General features: G+C 47.5%; 1 protein-coding gene across 2 annotated transcripts in view; it reads right to left on the bottom strand.

Annotated features, from left to right (window-relative positions):
- Nucleotides 1–24,100, bottom strand: part of LOC137384213 (E3 ubiquitin/ISG15 ligase TRIM25-like) — a 46,433-nt gene extending 22,333 nt beyond the window's left edge. The window contains exons 1-4 of one of the 2 annotated variants that reach the window (XM_068057891.1): nt 23,401–24,100; nt 15,035–15,130; nt 11,318–11,551; nt 5,551–5,722 (exon numbers count right to left, since the gene is read on the bottom strand). In XM_068057891.1, coding sequence (XP_067913992.1) covers nt 5,551–5,722; nt 11,318–11,551; nt 15,035–15,130; nt 23,401–23,994 — 1,096 coding nt within the window. In that variant the 5' untranslated portion in view covers nt 23,995–24,100. The remainder of the gene's footprint in view (nt 1–5,550; nt 5,723–11,317; nt 11,552–15,034; nt 15,131–23,400) is intronic. The other variant, XM_068057892.1, reaches the window with a different exon arrangement.
- Between the last annotated feature and the right edge of the window lie 1,489 nt (nt 24,101–25,589).

Here is a 25,589-nt window from a genome sequence, read left to right as displayed (position 1 = left end):
AAACTCTTTGCTCAGCATGATAGAGCCACACTCAAATGGCTCAGAACGCATACTGTCCATCCGACTGTTCACCGCCTCTGGTCCAGTACACCTACTCAGCATCTATGCTCCAACACTCTGCTCCCCACCTGAAGATAAAGACCAGTTCTACAAGGAACTCCATAATATCATTAGTAGCATCCCCAATACCGAACACCTGTTCCTGCTGGGGGACTTTAATGCCAGGATAGGGGCCGACTGTGACTCATGGCCCTCCTGCCTTGGGTGCTATGGCATTGGAAGGATGAATGAGAATGGGCAGAGACTGCTTGAGTTGTGTACCTATCATAACCTCTGCATCATCAACTCGTTCTTTCATACTAAACCTTGTCACCAGGTTTCTTGGAGGTACCCAAGATCACGTCGTTGGCACCAGCTGGACCTCATCGTCACAAGGCGAGCCTCTTCAAAACAGCGTTCAAATCACACGCAGTTTCCACAGTGCGGACTGCGACACCGACCACTCCCTGCTATGCAGCAAGGTTAGACTCAAACCAAAGAAGCTGCATCACTACAAGCAGAAGGGCCGCCCGCGCATCAACACTAGCAGAATTTCTCATCCACAGCTGATACATAAGTTTCTAAATTCACTTGAAAAAGCCCTTCAAAACACTCCTACAGGGGATGCAGACCAAGTAGGCCCACATCAGAGACGCCATCTATGACTCAGCAATGACCACCTATGGCAAACGTGTAAAGAGGAATGCAGACTGGTTTCAATCCCACTTTGAAGAGCTGGAACCTGTCATAGCCGCTAAGTGCATCGCACTACTGAACTACAAGAAAGCCCCCAGCAAGTTAACATCTGTAGCACCTAAAGCAGCCAGAAGCGCTGCACAAAGAACAGCCAGGTGCTGCGCAAATGACTATTGGCAACACCTATTCAGTAGTATTCAGCTGGCCTCTGACACCGGAAACATCAGAGGAATGTATGATGGCATGAAGAGCGCTTTTGGGCCAACCATCAAGAAGATCGCCCCCCACAAATCTAAATCAGGGGACACAATCACTGACCAATGCAAGCAAATGGACCAGTGGGTGGAGCACTACCTAGAACTGTACTCCAGGGAAAATGTTGTCACTGAGACCGCCCTCAATGCAGCCCAGTCTCTGCCAGTCATGGATGAGCTGGACGAACAGCCAACAAAATCAGAACTCAGCGATGCCATTGATTCTCTAGCCAGCGGAAAAGCCCCTGGGAAGGACGGCATTACCACTGAAATCATCCAGAGTGCCAAGCCTGCTATACTTTCAGCATTCTACGAACTGCTTTGCCTGTGTTGGGACAAGGGAGCAGTACCACAGGACATGCGCGATGCCAATATCATCACCCTTTATTAGAACAAGGGTGACCGCGGTGACTGCAACAACTACCCTGGAATCTCCCTGCTCAGCATAGTGGGGAAAGTCTTCGCTCGAGTTGCTTTAAACAGGCTCCAGAAGCTGGCTGAGCGTGTCTATCCTGAGGCACAGTGTAGAGAGATCCAACATTATGCTATTCTCCCTTCGCCAGCTACAGGAGAAATGCTGTGAACAACAGATGCCCCTCTACGTTGCTTTCATTGATCTCACCAAAGCCTTTGACTTCGTCAGCAGACGTGGTCTCTTCAGACTACTAGAAAAGATCGGATGTCCACCAAAGCTACTAAGTATCATCACCTCATTCCATGACAATATGAAAGGCACAATTCAGCATAGCAGCGCCTCATCAGACCCCTTTCCTATCCTGAGTGGCGTGAAACAGGGCTGTGTTCGCGCACCTACACTGTTTGGGATCTTCTTCTCCCTGCTGCTCTCACAGGCGTTCAAGTCTTCAGAAGAAGGAACTTTCCTCCACACAAGATGAGGTGGCAGGTTGTTCAACCTTGCCCGTCTAAGAGTGAAGACCAAAGTACGGAAAGTCCTCATCAGGGAACTCCTCTTTGCTGATGATGCTGCATTAATATCTCACACTGAAGTGTCTGCAGAAACTCATCGACAGGTTTGCGGCTGCCTGCAATGAATTTGGCCTAACCATCAGCCTCAAGAAAACGAACATCATGGGACAGGACGTCAGAAATGCTCCATCCATCAATATCGGCGACCACGCTCTGGAAGTGGTTCAAGAGTTCACCTACCTGGGCTCAACTATCACCAGTAACCTGTCTCTCGATGCAGAAATCAACAAGCGCATGGGAAAGGCTTCCACTGCTATGTCCAGACTGGCCAAGAGAGTGTGGGAAAATGGCGCACTGACACAGAACACAAAAGTCCGAGTGTATCAAGCCTGCGTCCTCAGTACCTTGCTCTACGGCAGCGAGGCCAGGACAACGTATGTCAGCCAAGAGCGATGTCTCAATTCATTCCATCTTCGCTACCTCCGGAGAATCCTTGGCATCAGGTGGCAGGACCGTATCTCCAACACAGAAGTCCTCGAGACGGCCAACATCCCCAGCATATACACCCTACTGAGCCAGCGGCACTTGAGATGGCTTGGCCATGTGAGCCGCATGGAAGATGGCAGGATCCCCAAGGACACATTGTACAGCGAGCTCGTCACTGGTATCAGACCCACCGGCCGTCCATGTCTCCGCTTTAAAGATGTCTGCAAACGCAACATGAAGTCCTGTGACACTGATCTCAAGTCATGGGAGTCAGTTGCCAGCAATCGCCAGCAAACTGGGTGGTTTTATTTTAATAAAAAAAAGTCAACAGATCAAACTCTCCGCCGAACAAGGGCGGGCAACCATAAAGGCGGGGCTGAAGTGTGGCGAGTCGAAGAGACTTAGCAGTTGGCAGGAAAAAAGACAGAAGCGCAAGGGGAGAGCCAACTGTGTAACAGCCCTGACAACCAATTTTATTTGCAGCACCTGTGGAAGAGTCTGTCACTCTAGAATTGGCCTTTATAGCCACTCCAGGCGCTGCTTCACAAACCACTGACCACCTCCAGGCGCTTACCCATTGTCGCTCGAGACAAGGAGGCCAAAGAAGAAGAAGAAGAAGAGACCACCTTTCCATGACTGCATCTGGCCTGGTGTCAACTCTGTTCAGGGTTATCCAATTTAGGAAAGGAGGCATCAAACAGGCTTTAGGTCCCTCTTTACATAGAGCAATAGAGTCATTTATGGAATAGAAGGAGGCCATTCAGCCCGTTGAGTCCATGCCGGCTCTCAACGTAGCTATCCAGACAGTCCCACTCTCCCACTCAATCCCTGTAGCCCTGCAAGTTTATTTTCCTCAGTGACCATCCAATTTCCTTTTGAAATTGTTGATTGTCTTCGCTTCCACCACCCTTGTGGGCAGTGAGTTCCAGGTCATTACCACCTGCTGCATAAACATGTTCTTTCTCATATTCCCCCACACCTCTTGCCCAAAATCTTCAATCTGTGTCCCCTAATCCTTGTACCATCAGTTAATAGTAACAGTTTTTCCTTTACCAACTTACCTCAGCCTGTCATAATCTTATAAACCTTTATTAAATCTCTCCTCCGTCTCCTTTGTTCTAAGAAGAAGAACCCCAGCTTTCCCAACCTAACCTTGCAACAAAAATCCCTCATCCCTGGAACCATTCTGGTAAATCTCCTCTGCAGCTTCTCAAGATTCCTCACATCCTTCCTAAAACGTGGTGACCAGAATTGGACACAATACTCCAGTTGGGGCCTAACCAGAGCTTCATAAAGATTCAGCATAACTTCCCTGCTTTTGCACTCAATGCCTCTATTATGAAGCCCAAGATCCCATATGCTTCACTAACCACTCTCAACATGTCCTGCCACCTTCAAAGATCTCAGCACATGGACCCCCAGGTCCTTCTTTACCTGCACACTCTTTAGAACTGTGCCATTAAGTATATATCATCTCTCCCTATTCCTTCAGCCAAAATGCATCACCTGACACTTGTCACTATTAAATTCCATCTGCCACCTGTCTGCCCATTCTGCTAGCCTATCGATGTCCTGTTGCAGGCTGTTCATATCATCCTCATTGTTTGCCTCACCTCCAAGTTTGGTGTCATCGGCAAATTTTGAAATTCTACTCGCTATTCCAATATCCAAAGAGGCCGACATAGGCAAAGAGTCTCTAACACCTCGTTTTGCCAACCCTCCAGGTTTGCCTGGAGTATCCAAGAATTCAAAACTAATCTCCATGACACTGCTGTGGGCAAACCCAGGAGAAAGATTATAAGGGCAGTAAAAAATTGAGGTTTGGTTTTAATTCTCTTTAGACACTTCTGTTTATTAATTATATGACTGTAATCACAGGTAAAAGAGGCTGTATAACTGACAAGCCAAGATTTGTCCAAATGAGTAACATGCTGTTCGCCAATTGGCCACGGGACAGCATGGCGCCAGGAGGCTGGTCATGTGAGGTAGCCAGCAGTGAATTGTGGGAGTGGGCCTATTGGAGACAGGAGGCCATGTGACGATACCCCCCGGAAATGTAACCAATCGGAATTGGCAATCCAACTAACGCCTGTTTTAGGTGCATGTCCTGGGTGCCTCCTTTCATGCCAATACCAATGTTGGAAGGTGGCAGACTTCCCTCTCAATGTGCGTATGCCCGTCACCTGCCATATTGGACACTTTACCAACCCTTTTATGTCTGTAAAACGGACTCAGTATCATCATATTTTTAGGTCCACACTTTAGAAGTACTTGATAGGCTATGGAGCACTTTGGGACATTCTGAGGTTGTGACAGGTACTATATAAATGCAAGCGAGTTCTGTTTGTCCATCTTGTTTGCGTTTCAAACCCCCTCCCCCACTGTTACTTGAGATAGAGAGAGAGTGAAGGGGGAGGGGAAATTTCTCTATCATTTAAATATCTCCAAGGAGCCCGATGTGACTGAGGAAAGGGAAAGATGAGCCAAGATGGTGATTCTTGGTGTTGAAGGATTGATTTATGAGGAAAGGCTGAAGTAACTGGGACTTGTTATCCTTGAAAGGGAGGTGGCAAAGATGAGAGTTTACAGAAGTATACAAGATATTAAATGGGATGGATAAGATTAATCCAGAGCTCTGTAGATCACAGCACGTTGGCATACTACAGCAAGGAGGCATCGGCACAACTGGTGAGGGAATCATTTAGAACTGACATCAGGAAAAACACTTTCAGACAAGAGCTGGATCTGTTTCTGACTGGGGTGGAGATCCCCTCATTAAAGAGGCAGATACTGCATCAAATTATTAGGCCCAGATTAATCTCCTGGGCTAGCTTCCATCTCCTAGGTGGGGTCGGGGAGAAATTTCCCAGATTGATTTTTCCTCAAATAGGCCGGGGTTTTTATCTGGAGTTCCTCCTCTCTCAGGAGATTACAATGTCTCGGCTGGGGAATATTGTGTGGGACAGGGTGGACAGAGCAGCCGATCTTTTCTTGTCTGTCATTGTTCCCTCCCCTGCACCTGCCTTCTGACCTCCTGAATGCAAAGCCCATGTCAATGTCTCAAGAACTTGGAGTATAGGAACAGGGGGTGGCCATTCAGCCCCTCGAGCCAGTACTTCCAACCTGACCCATTCTGGAATTAACTGACCTCTTGTCTCTGTGCTCTTCAGTTTGCGTTTCATGGCTCGATGCAGGCACTCCTTCACCTGGGTGGAAAGTTCAGTCGCAGCTTCACTGGCACGGGCGAGCTTGGAATGTAAATCGGACTTTAACTGTGGGACATCATGGACCTCAGAGGAGGTGCTGAAACAAAGGGACTCCTGAGAGGAAACACAGAACCATAAGAAAAAAGAACTTGCATTTATATAGCACCTTACACAAGCTTGAAGACCCCAACGCACTTTAGAGCCAGTGAAGTACTTTTGAAATGTAGTCGCTACTGTAATGTAGGAAACACGGTGCCAATTTGTGCATAGCAAGCTCCCACAAACAGCAATGACTTGATAATCTGCTTTAGTGATGGTGGTTGACTAGAAATAGTGCCATGGAATCTTTTACATCCACCTGAGAAGGCAAATGAGGCTTTGGTTTATTGGCGCATCCAAATGATGGCCCCTCCGACAGCGCAGCACTCCCTCAGTGCTGCCCCTCCGACAGCGCAGCACTCCCTCAGTGCTACACAGCCTGATGTATGGGTTCACGTCTCTGGAGTGGAAGGTTGAATCCACAGCCTTCTGACTCAGAGGTGAGAGTGCTGCCACTGAGCCACAGCTGACACTGAAGTGACACTTACTGAACGAATGACAGTCCCTAAAACATTTCAGCACTGGCGCTGGGCGTTGCAGTGGGTTAACACATTACCTCTAAAGCTCCTGCAGCTGGGGTCAGATATGGTAGGTTTGAAGGCCCATCCCCCCCCTCACCCGGTTGTCTGTTGTCTCTAAGCGTCTCATAATAAATGACCCTGAGCAGTCTCAGCAAAGTTCTCAGTAGATAAGGCCCAGCAGCACAAAACTGAGAGTAAGTGGCATAAAGCCGGGTCCCGATCCCAGGGGCAATAAAAAGGTGGCTGGAGAGGGAACTGGAAATATCATACCGGCTACAACGGCAGTGGCAGTGGCTCTTCCGAGATTGAAGCGTAGTGTGGAGGGCTTTACAGCTGGTGGTGTTACACTTGCGGGGGGTGGGGGGGGTGCTTGATGCTGGCAGCGAGGCCTGGAGAAATCGGATCACACTGGAAGCAGTGCTTGATCTCAGTGCGGTGTACACTGCACACACCACAGCATCGGCAAGCTGTGCTCATCAGTCACGGCTCCGAGGCAGCTCCTGTTCAAAGCTAAGGGAGCAGAGTGATGCTGAGCAACACTGGGGCCTGGGGCCGGGGGCCTCAGGGCGCATCCAGGACCGGGGAGGGCGGGGGTTGGTGAGTGGTGACAGACAGTGGCCCACGGTCCTGAGGAAGAGACAGGAGGAACATGCCTGCTCCTCCCAGCTCCACGGTCAGGCAAATACAACTTAGCCTTGGTGTCGCATCTCGTTTAGATGTGGTGAATCAGAAACAACCTTGACAGAAGGATCTGGAACATGTGTTAACCCGCCAATTATCATCAGCAATGGGGCCCACTGACAGTTTCAGGCGTGGGCCAGCAGCTCAGCAGCACCACCAGGAGCGGTGGCCACTGCCGGAACTGCATCCAGCTGAGAGGACATACCGCTGGCCGCCGCGGGGGTGGGCCTCCATGGGCCACAGAGTACCCAAGAGGAGGGCACCCCCTCCCCTCCCCCCGGGAGCCCACAAAGAGGCCGCCAGGGGTTCACCAGGCAGTGTCCCCATGTGGTGAAGGGCCCACCCACTGCTGGTAAAATGCCAGCAGTGGCGGTGAGAGCCACTGAAGTGGCTCAGTTGAGCTCTGGGCAAGAGGGTCGTCTGCCACCTCCCCTGCCGCTGGTAAAAGGGAATGGCAGTGGGAGGACGATGGGCACTCCAACCCTGCCTTCCCACTCCATTTTACACCCCCCCCACCCCACACCCTCACCCCCACCCTGCCTCCCGGCTGTCCCTGGACAGCTGGTAAAATCCACTGAACACGCACCACATTTCTCGGCCTGGGTGTCTTAAAGTTTTCCAATTCCAAGGAAGGAAGATCTGTTTGGACCCCTGGGAGGGAAACTTAACCACGGGTGGGTTTGGATTAAGTGGGATATAAAAATATTAAAAGCCTGAAACCTGAACCCAGTCCGATCGGCCCCACCCCCACCCTGCTTCTGCTTCCAAGAGAAGTGATATCAAGGGGGGGAGCAACTAACCTGCTGAGGGAAGCGGTTGGTTATTTCAATATTATAATGAGGCTGGGTATCTGAGAATTTACCATCATTTCAAATTTAAGCCTGGCTGACCAGGTTTCCCAGGCCTCAGGAAAATGGACTGCCAAAGGGAGGTGATGACTGCTGGACGCAGATGGTATGTGCCTTTCCATTTACTTGCCTCACATACCCACCCACCCACTGTGAGCAGATATCACCCACCGCAACCCTTCCAATCCTCCTCCCTGACAACACTGATCTCCTCTACTGGCCTCCAATCTTCTTCCAATCCAGGCCTTTCTGATCCCTCCCTCCCTGCTCTCTGCTCCCCTACTGCAGCCCGCTGCTAAAGGCCCACTCTTTTCTTTTATTCATTCATGGGATGTGGGCGTCACTGGCCGGCCAGCATTTATTGCCCATTCCTAATTGCCCTTGAGAAGGTGATGGTGAGCTGCCTTCTTGAACCGCTGCAGTCCATGTGGGGTAGGTATACCCACAGTGCTGTTAGGAAGGGAGTTCCAGGATTTTGACCCAGCGACAGTGAAGGAACGGCGATATAGTTCCAAGTCAGGATGCTGTGTGACTTGGAGGGGAACCTGCAGGTGCTGGTGTTCTCATGCATTTGCTGTCCTTGTCCATCTAGTTGGTAGAGGTTGCGGGTTTGGAAGGTGCTGTCTAACGAGCCTTGGTGCTTTGCTGCAGTGCATCTTGTAGATGATACACACTGCTGCCGCTGTGCGTCGGTGATGGAGGGAGTGAATGTTTGTAGATGGGGTGCCAATCAAGTGGGCTGCTTTGTCCTGGATGGTGTCGAGCTTCTTGAGTGTCGTTGGAGCTGCACCCATTCAGGCAAGTGGAGAGTATTCCATCACACTCCTGACTTGTGCCTTGTAGATGGTGGACAGGCTTTTTTGGGGAGTCAGGAGGTGAGTTAATCGCCTCAGGATTCCTAGCCTCTGACCTGCTCTTGTAGCAACGGTATTTATATGGTTACTCCAGTTCAGTTTCTGGTCAATGGTAGCCCCTAGGTTGTTGACAGTGGGGGATTCAGCGATGATAATGCCGTTAAATGTCAAGGGGAGATGGTTAGATTCTCTCTTGTTGGAGATGGTCATTGCCTGGCACTTGTGTGGCGCGAATGTTACTTGCCACTTATCAGCCCAAGCCTGGATATTGTCCAGGTCTTGCTGCATTTCTACACGGACTGCTTCAGTATCTGAGGAGTCACGAATGGTGCTGAACATCGTGCAATCATCAGCGAACATCCCCACTTCTGACCTTATGATTGAAGGAAGGTCATTGATGAAGCAGCTGAAGATAGTTGGACCTAGGACATTACCCTGTGAAACTCCTGCAGTGATGTCCTGGAGCTGAGATGATTGACCTCCAACAACCACAACCATCTTCCTTTGCGCTAGGTATGACTCCAGCCAGCGGAGGGTTTTCCCCCTGATTCCCATTGACCTCAGTTTTGCTAGGGCACCTTGGTGCCATACTCAGTCAAATGCTGCCTTGATGTCAAGGGCAGGCACTCTCACCTCACCTCTTGAGTTCAGCTCTTTTGTCCATGTTTGAACCAAGGCTGTAATGAGGTCAGGAGCTGAGTGGCCCTGGCGGAACCCAAACTGAGCATCACTGAGCAGGTTATTGCTAAGCAAGTGCCGCTTGATGGCATTGTTGATGACACCTTCCATCACTTTACTGATGATTGAGAGTAGGCTGATGGGGCGGTAATTGGCCGGGTTGGACTTGTCCTGCTTTTTGTGTACAGGACATACCTGGGCAATTTTCCACATTGCGGGGTAGATGCCAGTGTTGTAGCTGTACTGGAACAGCTTGGCTAGGGGCGCAGCAAGTTCTGGAGCACAAGTATTCAGTACTATTGCCGGAATATTGTCAGGACCCATAGCCTTTGCAGTATCCAGTGCCTTCAGTCGTTTCTTGATATCACGCAGAGCGAATCGAATTGGCTGAAGTCTGGCATCTGTGATGCTGGGGACTTCAGGAGGAAGCCGAGATGGATCGTCAACTCGGCACTTCTGGCTGAAGACTGTTGCAAATGCTTCAGCCTTATCTTTCGCACTGATGTGCTGGGCTCCCCCATCATTGAGGATGGGGATATTTGTGGAGCCACCTCCTCCAGTTAGTTGTTTAATTGTCCCCCACCATTCACAGCTGGATGTGGCAGGACTGCAGAGCTTAGATCTGATCCGTTGTTTATGCGATCGCTTAGCTCTGTCTATCGCATGCTGCTTATGCAGTTTGGCATGCAGATAGTCGCCCAACAGCCAGCCTCAAAATCACGTATCCTACATTGCAAGGCTTGTGAAGTGGAGACAAATGTCTGCTCATTCCCCAGCAAAAACCAAGACCAAGGAAGTTTAAGAGAACTACCTGTTCTTATTAGCAAAAGAGAAATACTGCTAACTACTATGTTTGAATGACTGAGTGACTGTCATGTGACAAGCCCCTCCCCATCTGTGGTTTTAAACTTGTGTTTTTCTGCAGCAGAAACAGGAGAAGCTTCTGGACTCTGACACGTGCCGATCCAAGTGGGGCGGGGGGGGTCTCTCTCTCTCTTTCTCTCTCTATTCCAGCTTGAAAGCTTTCAAATCCTGCCTGTTGACTGACCATCTTTGCATACTCTGGTTACAATCAGAAACCCCGTTGGAGGAAATCATCTGCATCGCTGTTTCCAAGAGACTCACCAAACCAGTCATCTACCTCTTTAAAAGCCTCAGGACCACTGAATTCAGCTAGAAGCCAGCCGGATCACCAAACTCAGCAGACTGTATATCCTTTTTTTTCTATGGACTCCAACTGAACCAACCTACCTTTCCCCACTCTACCTTATTTGTGTAACCCTCTAGTGTGTGTGAAAGTTGGCACATAGTTTATTATTTTCACTAGTTCAGTTTAGGTATAATAAAGTTAACCTCTTTCTTTGTTAAACTCAAGAAAACCTGTCCGATTGGTTCTTGTTATGATCATAGCAAGTAAATAATCAAACACCTACTGAATTGGCCAGTACATCGACTTTAAGAAAGAATTAAACCTGTTGTGGTCAAACAAGGAGAGGGAAAAGAGGGAAGCCCTTCACCCCTCCTCAATTGACCGTAACATCAGATATATCGAGGCATCTCACAGCCTATAATGGGTGTTATTTAATTGCTGGTAATATGGGTGACAGCAACAGCAGCCATGAGTAAACTCTACAAAGGCTACTCTTTAGGCCTTCCCAAACTGACCAATCCTAATCTCCAGCACTCACTGACTCTACCCGGCACACCAACCCTCCCGGACCCAGTCAGTCATGACACTCTGGGCCTCTGTAACCCAACGTATCCAATCCAACTCTCCTAGCTTCTTGAATTATATCCAGTGCCTTAGGCAGCCTCTATGAGAGTTACTGTGTTATATTACTAAACCATCAATTCTCACTAAATATCTGTACTGTCATGTAAGATGTGTTACATCATATTCCAAAAAAACAGGTTACATTGTTAAATTCAATAAAAAGACTTTTCAAAATGTGTTAGAAGCTCCCACTCATGAGCTCAATTAAAAATTGTTGTGTTGTACAATGAAGTAATGGTCAATAATGATTTTACCTGCACAAATTTGAAATGATCACTCTTATTGGCTAGGATTTCCAACTGGAGTTTCTTCTCTCTGAGCTCGGTGCATTTCTGCTCCAGTTGGGATCTGATGCTGCTGGCCTGGTTCAGTACCGCTTGCTGCTCCCTCTCAATTAACCCAATCACCACTTTCAGGGCCTCCTCAATGGCTTCAGTCATTGCAGAAAACTTGTCAGCAATTTCCAATTCCACCTTCTGAGACGTTCTCTGAGATGAGATCAGAAAGAGTTTTAAACTATCCCCCTGACTTGTCCGGTGCCACCCAGCACCCACTCCCAGTGCCGCCCAACACCTGCTCTGAGCACCCAGTCCCCATTCCCACTGCCATCCACTCCAAACTCCTGGTGCCACCCTGCACTCATTCCTGGTGCCACCGTCTCCCAACTCCTGGTGCCACCCAGAACCACTAAGCATCCAGTCCAAGTGCCACCCACACTCAGCACCCAGTGCCACCCAGCACTCAGTGCCACCCAGAATCCCAATTCTTTCATCCCAGCCAAAACTGAACCTTGGTAGTTATCATTGTTCCAACAACGCTCCCAGGAACACAGCCCCAGAAACACAGCCCAGAGCACAGTCCCAGGAGCACAATCTGAGGAGCACACACCCAGGAGCACAGCCCCAGGAACACAGCCCCAGGAACACGCTCCCGGGAACACACTCCTGGGAATACACTCCTGGGAACACAGTCTCAGGAACATGCACCCAGGAGCACAGCCCCAGGTACACAGTCCAAGGAACACAGCCCCAGGAACACAGCCCCAGGAACACGCACCCAGGAACACACTCCCAGGAATACACTCCCAGGAGCACACATCCAGGAACACAGCCCCAGGAACATAGCCCCAAAAACACTGTCCCAGGAGCACACACCAAGTAACACAGCCCCAGGAACACTCTCCCAGGAACATCGCCCCTGGAACACGCACCCAGGAACACAGCCCCAGGAATACACTCCCATGAGCATGCACCCAGGATCACAGCCCCAGGAACACTCTCCCAGGAACACAGCCCTAGGAACAGGCACCCAGGAACACAGTCCCAGGAATACACTCTGAGGAACATGCACCCAAGAACACAGCCCCAGGAACACACACCCAGGAGCACACACCCAGGAACACAGTCCCAGGAACACAGCCCCAGGAACACTCTCCCAGGAACACGCACCCAGGTGCATAGCCACAGGAACATGCTCCCAGGAATACAGTCCTTGGAACATGCACCCAGGAACACAGTCCCAGGAACACAGCCCCAGGAACACTCTCCCAGGAACACGCACCCAGGAGCACAGCCACAAGAACATGCAACCAGGAATACACTCCCAGGGGCATGTACCCAGGATCACAGCCCCAGGAACACTCTCCCAGGAGCACACACCCAGGATCACAGCCCCAGGAATAGGCACCCAGGAACACAGTCCCAAGAATACACTCCGGGCAACACAGCCCCAGGAACATCGCCCCAGGAACACTCACCCAGTAGCACACTCACAGGAATACAGCCCCAGGAACACTCGCCCAGGAGCACACACCCAGGAACACAGTCCCAGGAACACAGCCCCAGGAACACTCTCCCAGGAACATGCAATCAGGAACACAGCCCCAGTACCACTCTCCCATGAGCACGCACCCAGGAGCACGCACCCAGGAACAGGCACCCAGGAACACAGCCCCAGGAATACTCTCCCAGGAGCTCACACCCAGGAACACAGCCCCAGGAACACTCTCCCAGGAGCACACACCCAGGAACAGCCCCAGGAACAGGCACCCAGGAACACAGTCCCCGGAATACACTCCTTGGAAATGCACCCAGGATCACAGCCCCAGGAACACTCTCCCAGGAGCACACACCCAGGAACACAGCCGCAGGAATACACTCCGAGCAGCACAGCCCCAGGAACATAACCCCAGGAACACTCTCCCAGTAGCACACTCACAGGAACAGAGCCCCAGGAACACTCTCCCAGGAGCACACACCCAAGAACATAGCCCCGGGAACACAGCTCCAGGAACACACTCCCAGGAACATGCTCCCAGGTACATGCTTCCAGGAACACGCTCCCGGGAACACGCTCCCGGGAACACGCACCCAGGAGCACACACCCAGAAACACAACCCCAGGAACAGAGCCCCAGGGACACTTGCCTAGGAGCACACACCCAAGAACACAGCCCCAGGAACACAGCCCCAGGAACACTCACTCAGGAACACAATGCGAGGAACATGCACCCAGGAACACACACCCAGGAACACTCTCCCAGGAATACACACCCAGGAACACAGCTCCAGGAGCACAGCTCAAGGAACACAGCCCCAGGAACACACTCCCAGGATCATGCTTCCAAGAACACAGTCCCAGGAATACACTCCCAGAATACAGGCCTAGGAACATACACCCAGGAACATGCTCCCAGGAAAACACTCCCAGGAACACACACCCAGGAACACAGTCCCAGGAACATGCTCCCAGGAAAACACTCCCAGGAACACACACCCAGGAACACAGTCCCAGGAACACGCTCCCAGCAACACGCACCCAGGAATGTGAGATGTGGGAGACGCTTCCGGACGACTAAATCTGCAGGAAGTGTACCCAGTTGCAGCTCCTCACAGACTGCATGGATCGGTTGGAGCGGCAACTGGATGCACTTAGGAGCATGCAGGTGGCGGTAAGCTTCATAGACAGGAGTTTGAGAGAAGTGGTTACACCCAAGGTGCAGGCAGATAGATGGGTGACCGCTAGAAGGGGCAGGCAGTCAGTGCAGGAATCCCCTGTGGCTATCCCCCTCTCTATCAAGTATACCGGTTTGGATACTATTGGGGGGGATGGCCTATAAGGGGAAAACAGCAGCAGCCAGAGCAGTGGCACCACGGCTGGCACTGTTGTTCAGCAGGGAGGGACAAAGCGCAGAAGAGCAATAGTTATAGGGGACTCTATAGTCAGGGGCACAGATAGGCGCTTCTGTGGACATGAAAGAGACTCCAGGATGGCATGTTGCCTCCCTGGTGCCAGTGTCAAGGATGTCTCTGAACGGACAGGAGGCATTCTGAAGGGGGAGGGTGAGCAGCCAGAGGTTGTGGTACACATTGGTACCAATGACATAGGCAGGAAGAGTGACGAGGTCCTGCAGGGGCAGTTTAGGGAGTTAGGTAGAAAGTTAAAAGACAGGACCTCTAGAGTTGTAATCTCGGGATTACTCCCTGTGCCATGTGCCAGTGAGACTAGAAATAGGAAGATAGTGCAGCTAAACACGTGGCTGAGCAGCTGGTGTAGAAGGGAGGGTTTCAGATATCAGGACCATTGGGATCTCTTCAGGGACAGATGGGACCTGTACAAGAAGGACGGGTTGCATCTAAACTGGAGGGGCACAAATATCCTGGCTGCGAGGTTTGCTAGCGTCACTCGGGAAGGTTTAAACTAGTGTGGCAGGAGGGTGGGAACCAGAGCAGTAGAACAGCAGGTGAAATAAATGAGGGGGAACTAGTAAATAAGGCCAGTAAGACTAAGAGGAAGAGCAGGCAGAGAGATGTTGCTGAGCACAGCGGGACTGGTGGTCTGAAGTGCATTTGTTTCAATGCGAGAAATATAACAGGTAAGGAAGATGAACTTAGAGCTTGGATTAGTACTTGGAAATATGATGACTAAAATTCCTGAAGGTCTCAATGCCGAGGAGGCTGATAACCCACTCACCATGATTGAGTCAATGTTCTCCTGAAGGGTTCCAATCTCCAGCAGAGACCCCTGTAGCTGCTTCTCCATTTCATAATCCGTTAGATAAAGTTCTTTCTGGGAAAAGAGTAACCAAATGCCTTGAACAACAACATGTAATGGAAGGTAAATCTCGAGTTTCACTGATACTCAGAGTAGGGAGCAGAGGGCAGGTCGGCATCAATCTTTGAAAGTGGCAGGACATATTGGGCGGCACAGTGGCGCAGTGGTTAGCACCGCAGCCTCACAGCTCCAGGGACCCAGGTTCAGTTCTAGGTACTGCCTGTGCGGAGTTTGCAAGTTCTCCCTGTGACTGCGTGGGTTTCTGTCGGGTGCTCCGGTTTCCTCCCACAGCCAAAGACTTGCAGGTTGATAGGTAAATTGGCCATTGTAAATTGCCCCTAGTGTAGGTAGGTGGTAGGAGAATTGAGGGACAGGTGGGGATGTGGTAGGGAATATGGGATTAATGTAGGATTCGTATAAATGGGTGGTTGTTGGTCGGTACAGATCGGTGGGCCGAAGGGTCTGTTTCAGTGCTGTATCTCTAAATAAATAAATTGAGAGAATGGATAGTAAAGCATTAGGGATCTTGGGCTTCATAAATAGAGGCACTGAGTACAAAAGCAGGGGTGTTATACTGATCATTTATAAAGCTCTGGTTCAGCCCCAACTGGAGTACTGTGTCCAGTTCTGGTCACCACACTTTAGGAAGGACGTGAGGGTCCTTGCGAGGGTGCAGAGGAGATTTACCACAATGGTTCCAGGGATTTTAGCTACAAGGTTAGGTTGGAGCAAAAGAGATTGAGGGGAGATTTGATAGAGGTGTACAGGATTATGACAAGTTAACAAAAGGTAGACAAAGAAAAGTTTTTTCATTACCTGATGGTAGAAAGACCAAGGGACATGACATATGTTTAACTCTGAACTTGACAGTATCGGTGTGTTACACTGAATATTACACTGTTCCTGTGTTACTCTGAATGTGACACCATCCCTGTGTTACTCTGAATGTGACACCATCCCTGTGTAAGTCTGAATGTGACATTATCGGTGTGTTATTCTCAATGTGAGACTATTCCTGTGTCCTGTGTTACTCTCAATGTGACACTATCCCTGTGTCACTCTGAATGTGACACTGTCCCTGTGTAACTCTGAATGTGACACTCTCCCTGTGTAACTCTGAATGTGACACTATTGATGTGTTACTCTGAATGTGACACTAGTCCTGTGTTACTCTGAATATTACACTATCCCTGTGTCACTCCGAATGTGACACTATTGATGTGTTCCATTGAATGTGAAACTATCAGTGTGTTACTCTGAACGTGACAGTATCGGTGTGTTACTCTGAATATTACAAAGATCCTGTGTTACTCTGAATGTGACACTATCCCTGTGTTACTCTGAATGTGACACTATCCCTGTGTCACTCTGAATGTGACACTAGTCCTGCGTCACTCTGAATGTGACTCTATCCCTGTGTTACTCTGAATGTGACACTATCCCTGTGTCACTCTGAATGTGACACTATTGATGTGTTACATTGAATGTGAAACTATCGGTGTGTTACTCCGAATATTACACTGTTCCTGTGTTACTCTGAATGTGACACTATCCCTGTGTCACTCTGAATGTGACACTATTGATGTGTTACATTGAATGTGAAACTATCGGTGTGTTACTCTGAATATTACACTGTTCCTGTGTTACTCTGAATGTGACACTATCCCTGTGTTACTCTGAATATTACACTATCCCTGTGTCACTCTGAATGTGACTCTATCCCTGTGTTACTCTGAATGTGACTCTATCCCTGTGTCACTCTGAATGTGACACTATTGATGTGTTACATTGAATGTGAAACTATCGGTGTGTTACTCTGAATATTACACTATCCCTGTGTTACTCTGAATGTGACACTATCCCTGTGTCACTCTGAATGTGACACTATTGATGTGTTACATTGAATGTGAAACTATTGGTGTGTTACTCTGAATATTACACTGTTCCTGTGTTACTCTGAATGTGACACTATCCCTGTGTTACTCTGAATATTACACTATTCCTGTGTTACTCTGAATGTGACACTATCCCTGTGTCACTCTGAATGTGACACTATTGATGTGTTACATTGAATGTGAAACTATCGGTGTGTTACTCTGAATATTACACTGTTCCTGTGTTACTCTGAATGTGACACTATCCCTGTGTTACTCTGAATATTACACTGTTCCTGTGTTACTCTGAATGTGACACTATCCCTGTGTTACTCTGAATGTGACACTATCCCTGTGTCACTCTGAATGTGACACTATCCCTGTGTTACTCTGAATGTGACACTATCCCTGTGTCACTCTGAATGTGACACTATTGATGTGTTACATTGAATGTGAAACTATCGGTGTGTTACTCTGAATATTACACTGTTCCTGTGTTACTCTGAATGTGACACTATCCCTGTGTTACTCTGAATATGACTCTATCCCTGTGTTACTCTGAATGTGACACTATTGATGTGTTACATTGAATGTGAAACTATCGGTGTGTTACTCTGAATATTACACTGTTCCTGTGTTACTCTGAATGTGACACTATCCCTGTGTTACTCTGAATATGACTCTATCCCTGTATTACTCTGAATGTGACTCTATCCCTGTGTTACTCTGAATGTGACACTATCCCTGTGTCACTCTGAATGTGACACTATTGATGTGTTACATTGAATGTGAAACTATCGGTGTGTTACTCTGAATATTACACTGTTCCTGTGTTACTCTGAATGTGACACTATCCCTGTGTTACTCTGAATATTACACTGTTCCTGTGTTACTCTGAATGTGACACTATCCCTGTGTTACTCTGAATATTACACTATCCCTGTGTTACTCTGAATGTGACACTATCCCTGTGTCACTCTGAATGTGACACTATCCCTGTGTCACTCTGAATGTGACACTATCCCTGTGTTACTCTGAATGTGACACTATCCCTGTGTCACTCTGAATGTGACACTATTGATGTGTTACATTGAATGTGAAACTATCGGTGTGTTACTCTGAATATTACACTGTTCCTGTGTTACTCTGAATGTGACACTATCCCTGTGTTACTCTGAATATGACTCTATCCCTGTGTTACTCTGAATGTGACACTATCCCTGTGTCACTCTGAATGTGACACTATTGATGTGTTACATTGAATGTGAAACTATCGGTGTGTTACTCTGAATATTACACTGTTCCTGTGTTACTCTGAATGTGACACTATCCCTGTGTTACTCTGAATATGACTCTATCCCTGTATTACTCTGAATGTGACTCTATCCCTGTGTTACTCTGAATGTGACACTATTGATGTGTTACATTGAATGTGAAACTATCGGTGTGTTACTCTGAATGTTACACTGTTCCTGTGTTACTCTGAATGTGACACTATCCCTGTGTTACTCTGAATATGACTCTATCCCTGTATTACTCTGAATGTGACTCTATCCCTGTGTTACTCTGAATGTGACACTATCCCTGTGTCACTCTGAATGTGACACTATTGATGTGTTACATTGAATGTGAAACTATCGGTGTGTTACTCTGAATATTGCACTGTTCCTGTGTTACTCTGAATGTGACACTATCCCTGTGTTACTCTGAATATTACACTATCCCTGTGTTACTCTGAATGTGACACTATCCCTGTGTCACTCTGAATGTGACACTATCCCTGTGTCACTCTGAATGTGACACTATTGATGTGTTACATTGAATGTGAAACTATCGGTGTGTTACTCTGAATATTACACTGTTCCTGTGTTACTCTGAATGTGACACTATCCCTGTGTTACTCTGAATATGACTCTATCCCTGTGTTACTCTGAATGTGACTCTATCCCTGTGTTACTCTGAATGTGACACTATTGATGTGTTACATTGAATGTGAAACTATTGGTGTGTTACTCTGAATATTACACTGTTCCTGTGTTACTCTGAATGTGACACTATCCCTGTGTTACTCTGAATATTACACTGTTCCTGTGTTACTCTGAATGTGACACTATCCCTGTGTTACTCTGAATATTACACTATCCCTGTGTTACTCTGAATGTGACACTATCCCTGTGTCACTCTGAATGTGACACTATCCCTGTGTTACTCTGAATATTACACTATCCCTGTGTTACTCTGAATGTGACTCTATCCCTGTGTTACTCTGAATGTGACACTATTGATGTGTTACATTGAATGTGAAACTATCGGTGTGTTACTCTGAATATTACACTGTTCCTGTGTTACTCTGAATGTGACACTATCCCTGTGTTACTCTGAATATTACACTGTTCCTGTGTTACTCTGAATGTGACACTATCCCTGTGTTACTCTGAATATTACACTATCCCTGTGTTACTCTGAATGTGACACTATCCCTGTGTCACTCTGAATGTGACACTATTGATGTGTTACATTGAATGTGAAACTATCAGTGTGTTACTCTGAATATTACACTGTTCCTGTGTTACTCTGAATGTGACACTATCCCTGTGTTACTCTGAATGTGACACTACCCCTGTGTCACTCTGAATGTGACACTAGTCCTGTGTTACTCTGAATATTACACTATCCCTGTGTTACTCTGAATGTGACACTATCCCTGTGTCACTCTGAATGTGACACTATTGATGTGTTACATTGAATGTGAAACTATCAGTGTGTTACTCTGAACGTGACAGTATCGGTGTGTTACTCTGAATATTACACTGTTCCTGTATTACTCTGAATGTGACACTATCCCTGTGTTACTCTGAATGTGACTCTATCCCTGTGTCACTCTGAATGTGACACTCGTCCTGTGTCACTCTGAATGTGACACTATCCCTGTGTTACTCTGAATATTACACTGTTCCGGTGTTACTCTGAATGTGACACTATCGGTGTGTTACACTGAATATTACACTGTTCCTGTGTTACTCTGAATGTGACACTATCCCTGTGTTACTCTGAATGTGACACTATCCCTGTGTCACTCTGAATGTGACACTAGTCCTGTGTCACTCTGAATGTGACACTATCCCTGTGTTACTCTGAATGTGACACTCTCCCTGTGTAACTCTGAATGTGACACTATTGATGTGCTACATTGAATGTGACACAATCGGTGTGTTACTCTGAATGTGACTCTATCCCTGTGTTACTCTGAATGTGACACGATTGATGTGTTACATTGAATGTGAAACTATCAGTGTGTTACTCTGAACGTGACAGTATCGGTGTGTTACTCTGAATATTACACTGTTCCTGTGTTACTCTGAATGTGACACTAGTCCTGTGTCACTCTGAATGTGACACTATCCCTGTGTCACTCTGAATGTGACACTAGTCCTGTGTCACTCCGAATGTGACACTATCCCTGTGTCACTCTGAATGTGACACTAGTCCTGTGTCACTCTGAATGTGACACTATCCCTGTGTCACTCTGAATGTGACACTAGTCCTGTGTCACTCTGAATGTGACACTAGTCCTGTGTCACTCTGAATGTGCCAATGTCCCTGTGTTACTCCGAATGTAACACTTTCAGTGTGTTACTCTGAATGTGACACTATCCCTGTGTAACTCTGAATGTGACACTAGTCCTGTGTTACACTGAATGTGACACTGCCCCTTTGTTACTCTGAATGTGACAAATATCGCTGTGTTACTCTAAATTTGTCAATATCCATGTTTTACTCTGAGTATGACACTGTCCCTGTGTTACTCTGAATGTGACACTGTCCCTGTGTAACTCTGAATGTGACACTAGTCCTGTGTTACATTGAATGTGACACTGCCCCTTTGTTATTCTGAATGTGACAATATCGCTGTGTTACTCTGAATGTGACACAATTGGTGTGTTACTCTGAATGTGACACTGTCCCAGTGTTACTCTGAATGTGACACTATTGGTGTGGTACACTGAATGTGACACTGTCCTGTGTTACTCGGAATGTAACACTATCGGTGTGTTACTCTGAATTTGACAATATCCGTGTTTTACTCTGAGTATGACACTGTCCCTGTGTTACTCTGAATGTGACAATATCGCTGTGTTACTCTGAATGTGACACTATCGGTGTGTTACTCTGAATGTGACACTATCCCTGTGTCACTCTGAATGTGACACTAGTCCTGTGTTACTCTGAATGTGACACTATCCATGTGTCACTCTGAATGTGACACTATCGGTGTGTTTCACTGAATATTACCCTGTGCATGTGTTACTCTGAATGTGACAATAGTCCTGTGTTACTCTCAATGTGACACTAGTCCTGTGTCACTCTGAATGTGACACTATCGGTGTGTTACACTGAATGTGCCAATGTCCCTGTGTTACTCTGAATGTAACACTTTCCCAGTGTTACTCTGAATGTGACACTATCCGTCTGTTACTACGAGTGTGACCCTATTCCTGTGTTACTCTGAATGTGACACTGTCCCTGTGTTACTCTGAATGTGACACTATCGGTGTGTTACTCTGAATGTGACACTGTTCCTGTGTTACTCTTAATGTGACACTGTCCCAGTGTTACTCTGAATGTGACACTATCCGTCTGTTACTACGAGTGTGACCCTATTCCTGTGTTACTCTGAATGTGACACTGTCCCTGTGTTACTCTGAATGTGACACTATTCCTGTGTTAATCTGAATGTGACACAATTGGTGTGTTACTCTGAATGTGACACTGTCCCAGTGTTACTCTGAATGTGACACTATTGGTGTGTTACATTGAATGTGCCAATGTCCCTGTGTTACTCTGAATGTGACACTGTCCCAGTGTTACTCTGAATGTGACACTATTGGTTTGTTACACTGAATGTGACACTGTCCTGTGTTACTCGGAATGTAACACTTTCCCAGTGTTACTCTGAATGTGACACTATCGGTGTGTTACATTGAATGTGCCAATGTCCCTGTGTTACTCTGAATGCAACACTTTCCCAGTGTTACTCTGAATGTGACACTATCCGTCTGTTACTACGAGTGTGACCCTATTCCTGTGTTACTCTGGATTGACACTGTCCCTGTGTTACTCAGAATGTGACACTATTGGTGTGTTACACTGAATGTGACACTATCGGTGTGTAACTCTGAATGTGACACTATTGGTGTGTTACACTGAATGTGACACTGTCCTGTGTTACTCGGAATGTAACACTTTTCCAGTGTCACTCTGAATGTGACACTATCGGTGTGTTACACTGAATGTGCCAATGTCCCTGTGTTACTCTGAATGTAACACTTTCCCAGTGTTACTTTGAATGTGACACTATCCGTCTGTTACTACGAGTGTGACCCTATTCCTGTGTTACTCTGGATTGACACTGTCCCTGTGTTACTCTGAATATGACTCTGTCGGTGTGTTACTCTGAATGTGACACTGTTCCTGTGTTACTCTTAATGTGACACTGTTCCAGTGTTACTCTGAATGTGCCAATGTCCCAGTGTTACTCTGAATGTGACACTGTCCCTGTGTTACTCTTAATGTGACACTGTCCCAGTGTTACTCTGAATGTGACACTGTCCCTGTGTTACTCTGAATGTGACACTATCGGTGTGTTACTCTGAATGTGACACTGTCCCTGTGTTACTCTGAATGTGACACTATCGGTGTGTTACTCTGAATGTGACACTGTCCCTGTGTTACTCTGAATGTGACACTATCGGTGTGTTACTCTGAATGTGACACTGTTCCTGTGTTACTCTTAATGTGACACTGTCCCAGTGTTACTCTGAATGTGCCAATGTCCCAGTGTTACTCTGAATGTGACACTGTCCCTGTGTTACTCTTAATGTGACACTGTCCCAGTGTTACTCTGAATGTGACACTGTCCCAGTGTTACTCTGAATGTGACACTATCGGTGTGTTACTCTGAATGTGCCAATGTCCCATTGTTACTCTGAATGTGACACTATCCGTCTGTTACTACGAGTGTGACCCTATTCCTGTGTTACTCTGAATGTGACACTGTCCCTGTGTTACTCTGAATGTGACACTATCGATGTGTTACTCTGAATGTGACACTGTTCCTGTGTTACTCTTAATGTGACACTGTCCCAGTGTTACTCTGAATGTGACACTGTCCCAGTGTTACTCTGAATGTGACACTATCCGTCTGTTACTACGAGTGTGACCCTATTCCTGTGTTACTCTGAATGTGACACTATCGGTGTGTTACTCTGAATGTGACACTGGCCCAGTGTTACTCTGAATGTGACACTGGCCCAGTGTTACTCTGAATGTGACACTGTCGGTGTGTTACTCTGAATGTTGGAATAGCTGATCAATACTTTTCTGCGACTTTGACAATTTATTAGCCTTTACCTTTCTGCTTTGTACCTCTTCGTCCAGTGTGACCACCTCGTGCTTACGATGCTCATTAGTCGTACATACGCAGCAGATGAAAGTCTTGTCCGTCCTGCAGAATAGCTCCAGGTGTTTCCTGTGCAACTTACACTTGCGCTCCTTAATATCGGGGACAGGGTCAGTCAGGGAATGATCCTGGAATGCCGCACTGTCCCGGTGAGGCTTCAGGTGCTCTTCACAGTAGGAAGCCAGGCATACCAGGCAGGACCTTTCTGCTTTCAGCTGGCCACTGGTGCAGAAATCGCAGGAGACGTCCCCTGGACCTGCCAGGGGCCGGGTGTTGTCAATCTTAGTGCCTGGCTTGAGAAAATCTTCCACTATGTCACAAACGATGGTGTTTCTGTGGAGCGTGGGCCTGGGGATGAAACTCTCCCTGCACTGAGGGCAGCTGTAGGCCCCGACATTAAACTGCTGGTCCCAGAATCTACCGATGCATTCCAGGCAGAAATTATGTCCGCACGGAATTGTTGCCGGGTTGTTGAACACCTCCAGACAGATGGCACAGATCAGCTTCTCCCTGGAGATCCGCCCGTTTGACAATGTCGATGCCATGTCGAGCTGCCAGTTCACCCCGTGCAGCAGCAGCCTGACAGCTCAGAGAGTATTTATTTATCGGTTCATGGATTCTTATTCAATGTTAGCAAAGTGGGAGGGCAAATGAATTAACAGAAATTCACTTTTCAGCGCAACCCATTTCGTTATGCCATGCAACATTAAACAACCATTAAAATGCCGATAAAAATTCATTCGAGTCCCAGCAGATGTCCAGAAGAGCTGTTAAGGAAAGTGGGCGGCGCAGTGGTTAGCACTGCAGCCTCACAGCTCCAGCGACCCGGGTTCGATTCTGGGCACTGCCTGTGTGGAGTTTGCAAGTTCTCCCTGTGACTGCGTGGGTTTCTACCGGGTGCTCCAATTTCCTCCCACAGCCAAAGCCTTGCAGGTTGATAGGTAAATTGGCCGTTGTAAATTGCCCCTAGTGTAGGTAGATGGTAGGAAAATTGTGGGGATGTGGTAGCGAATATGGGATTAATGTAAGATTAGTATAAATGGGTGGTTGATGGTCAGTACAGATTCGCTGGGCCGAAGGGCCTGTTTCAGTGCTGTATCTCTCTATGACTCTAAATGTAAATCTGGATGATGATGATATTATGCTCAGATACACAATGGACCTGAAAACTGCCTAGAAAATTCGCTAACGCCACTAATGGGGGTGCAGAGGACGAGGCTTACGAAACACCCCTGGTTACATAGACACCATGTGAAATTCATACTGGGACCTCATTCTAATGATACAGGCGTGCAGCTCTCACTACACATGCTTTTTATTGGCTGCATGCCTGTTTAGGGAAGGGCAGGAAATGGATTTCTCTGACGAATCTCTTAAAGGGGAGGCACACTCAGGCTGCAGATGACTGGGAAACTTCCCAGATTGCAAAAAGGGAAGAAAGAGAGAAAGAAAAGACTTGCATTTATATAGCACCTTTCATGACTCGAGGACATCTCAAAGCGCTTTACAGGCAATGAATGAAAATGTATGTTGTAATGTATGAAAATATGGCAGCTAATTTACAATTAGCACTGTTATAATGACTAGATAATCTGTTTTTACTAATGTTAGAGATATTCAGACAAGATGTAGACGTTAAAGACGGTAAATGAGGTGGAGAGGTGGAAAGGTGCAGGGAGGGAATTCTAGAGCTTAGGGCCCAGGCAGCTGAAGACACAGTCACTAATGGTAGAGCGATTAAAATGGGGGATGCTCACGAGGCCAGAATTAGAGAAGCGCAGGTATCTCGGAGGGTTGTGGGGCTGGAGGAGATTACAGAGATAGGGAAGGGCAAGGCCACGGACAGATTTGAAAACAAGGATGAGAACTTTTAATTTTTTTTTGGCATTGCCAGACTGAGAGCCAATGTAGGTCAGCGAGCACAGGAGTGATGAGTTAATGGGACTCAGTGAGTTAGGATACGGGCAGTAGAGTTTTGGATGAACTAAAGTCCAACGATTGTGCACGTTTTTGCTGCAGTGAATCGCTGCCTGATTTGGGGTCAAGATGACAGGAGACTGAAGGAAGTGGTTTGAAACCCAAAATTCTTTAAAACCCAAATTCTGAGTGTGGCTGTAGCTTCATATAATACCCACTTGGC

Source organism: Heterodontus francisci, chromosome 26, assembly GCF_036365525.1.
Source record: "Heterodontus francisci isolate sHetFra1 chromosome 26, sHetFra1.hap1, whole genome shotgun sequence".
NCBI classification, from domain to species: Eukaryota; Metazoa; Chordata; class Chondrichthyes; order Heterodontiformes; family Heterodontidae; genus Heterodontus; species Heterodontus francisci.
This window is presented reverse-complemented; position numbering and strand designations above follow the sequence as displayed.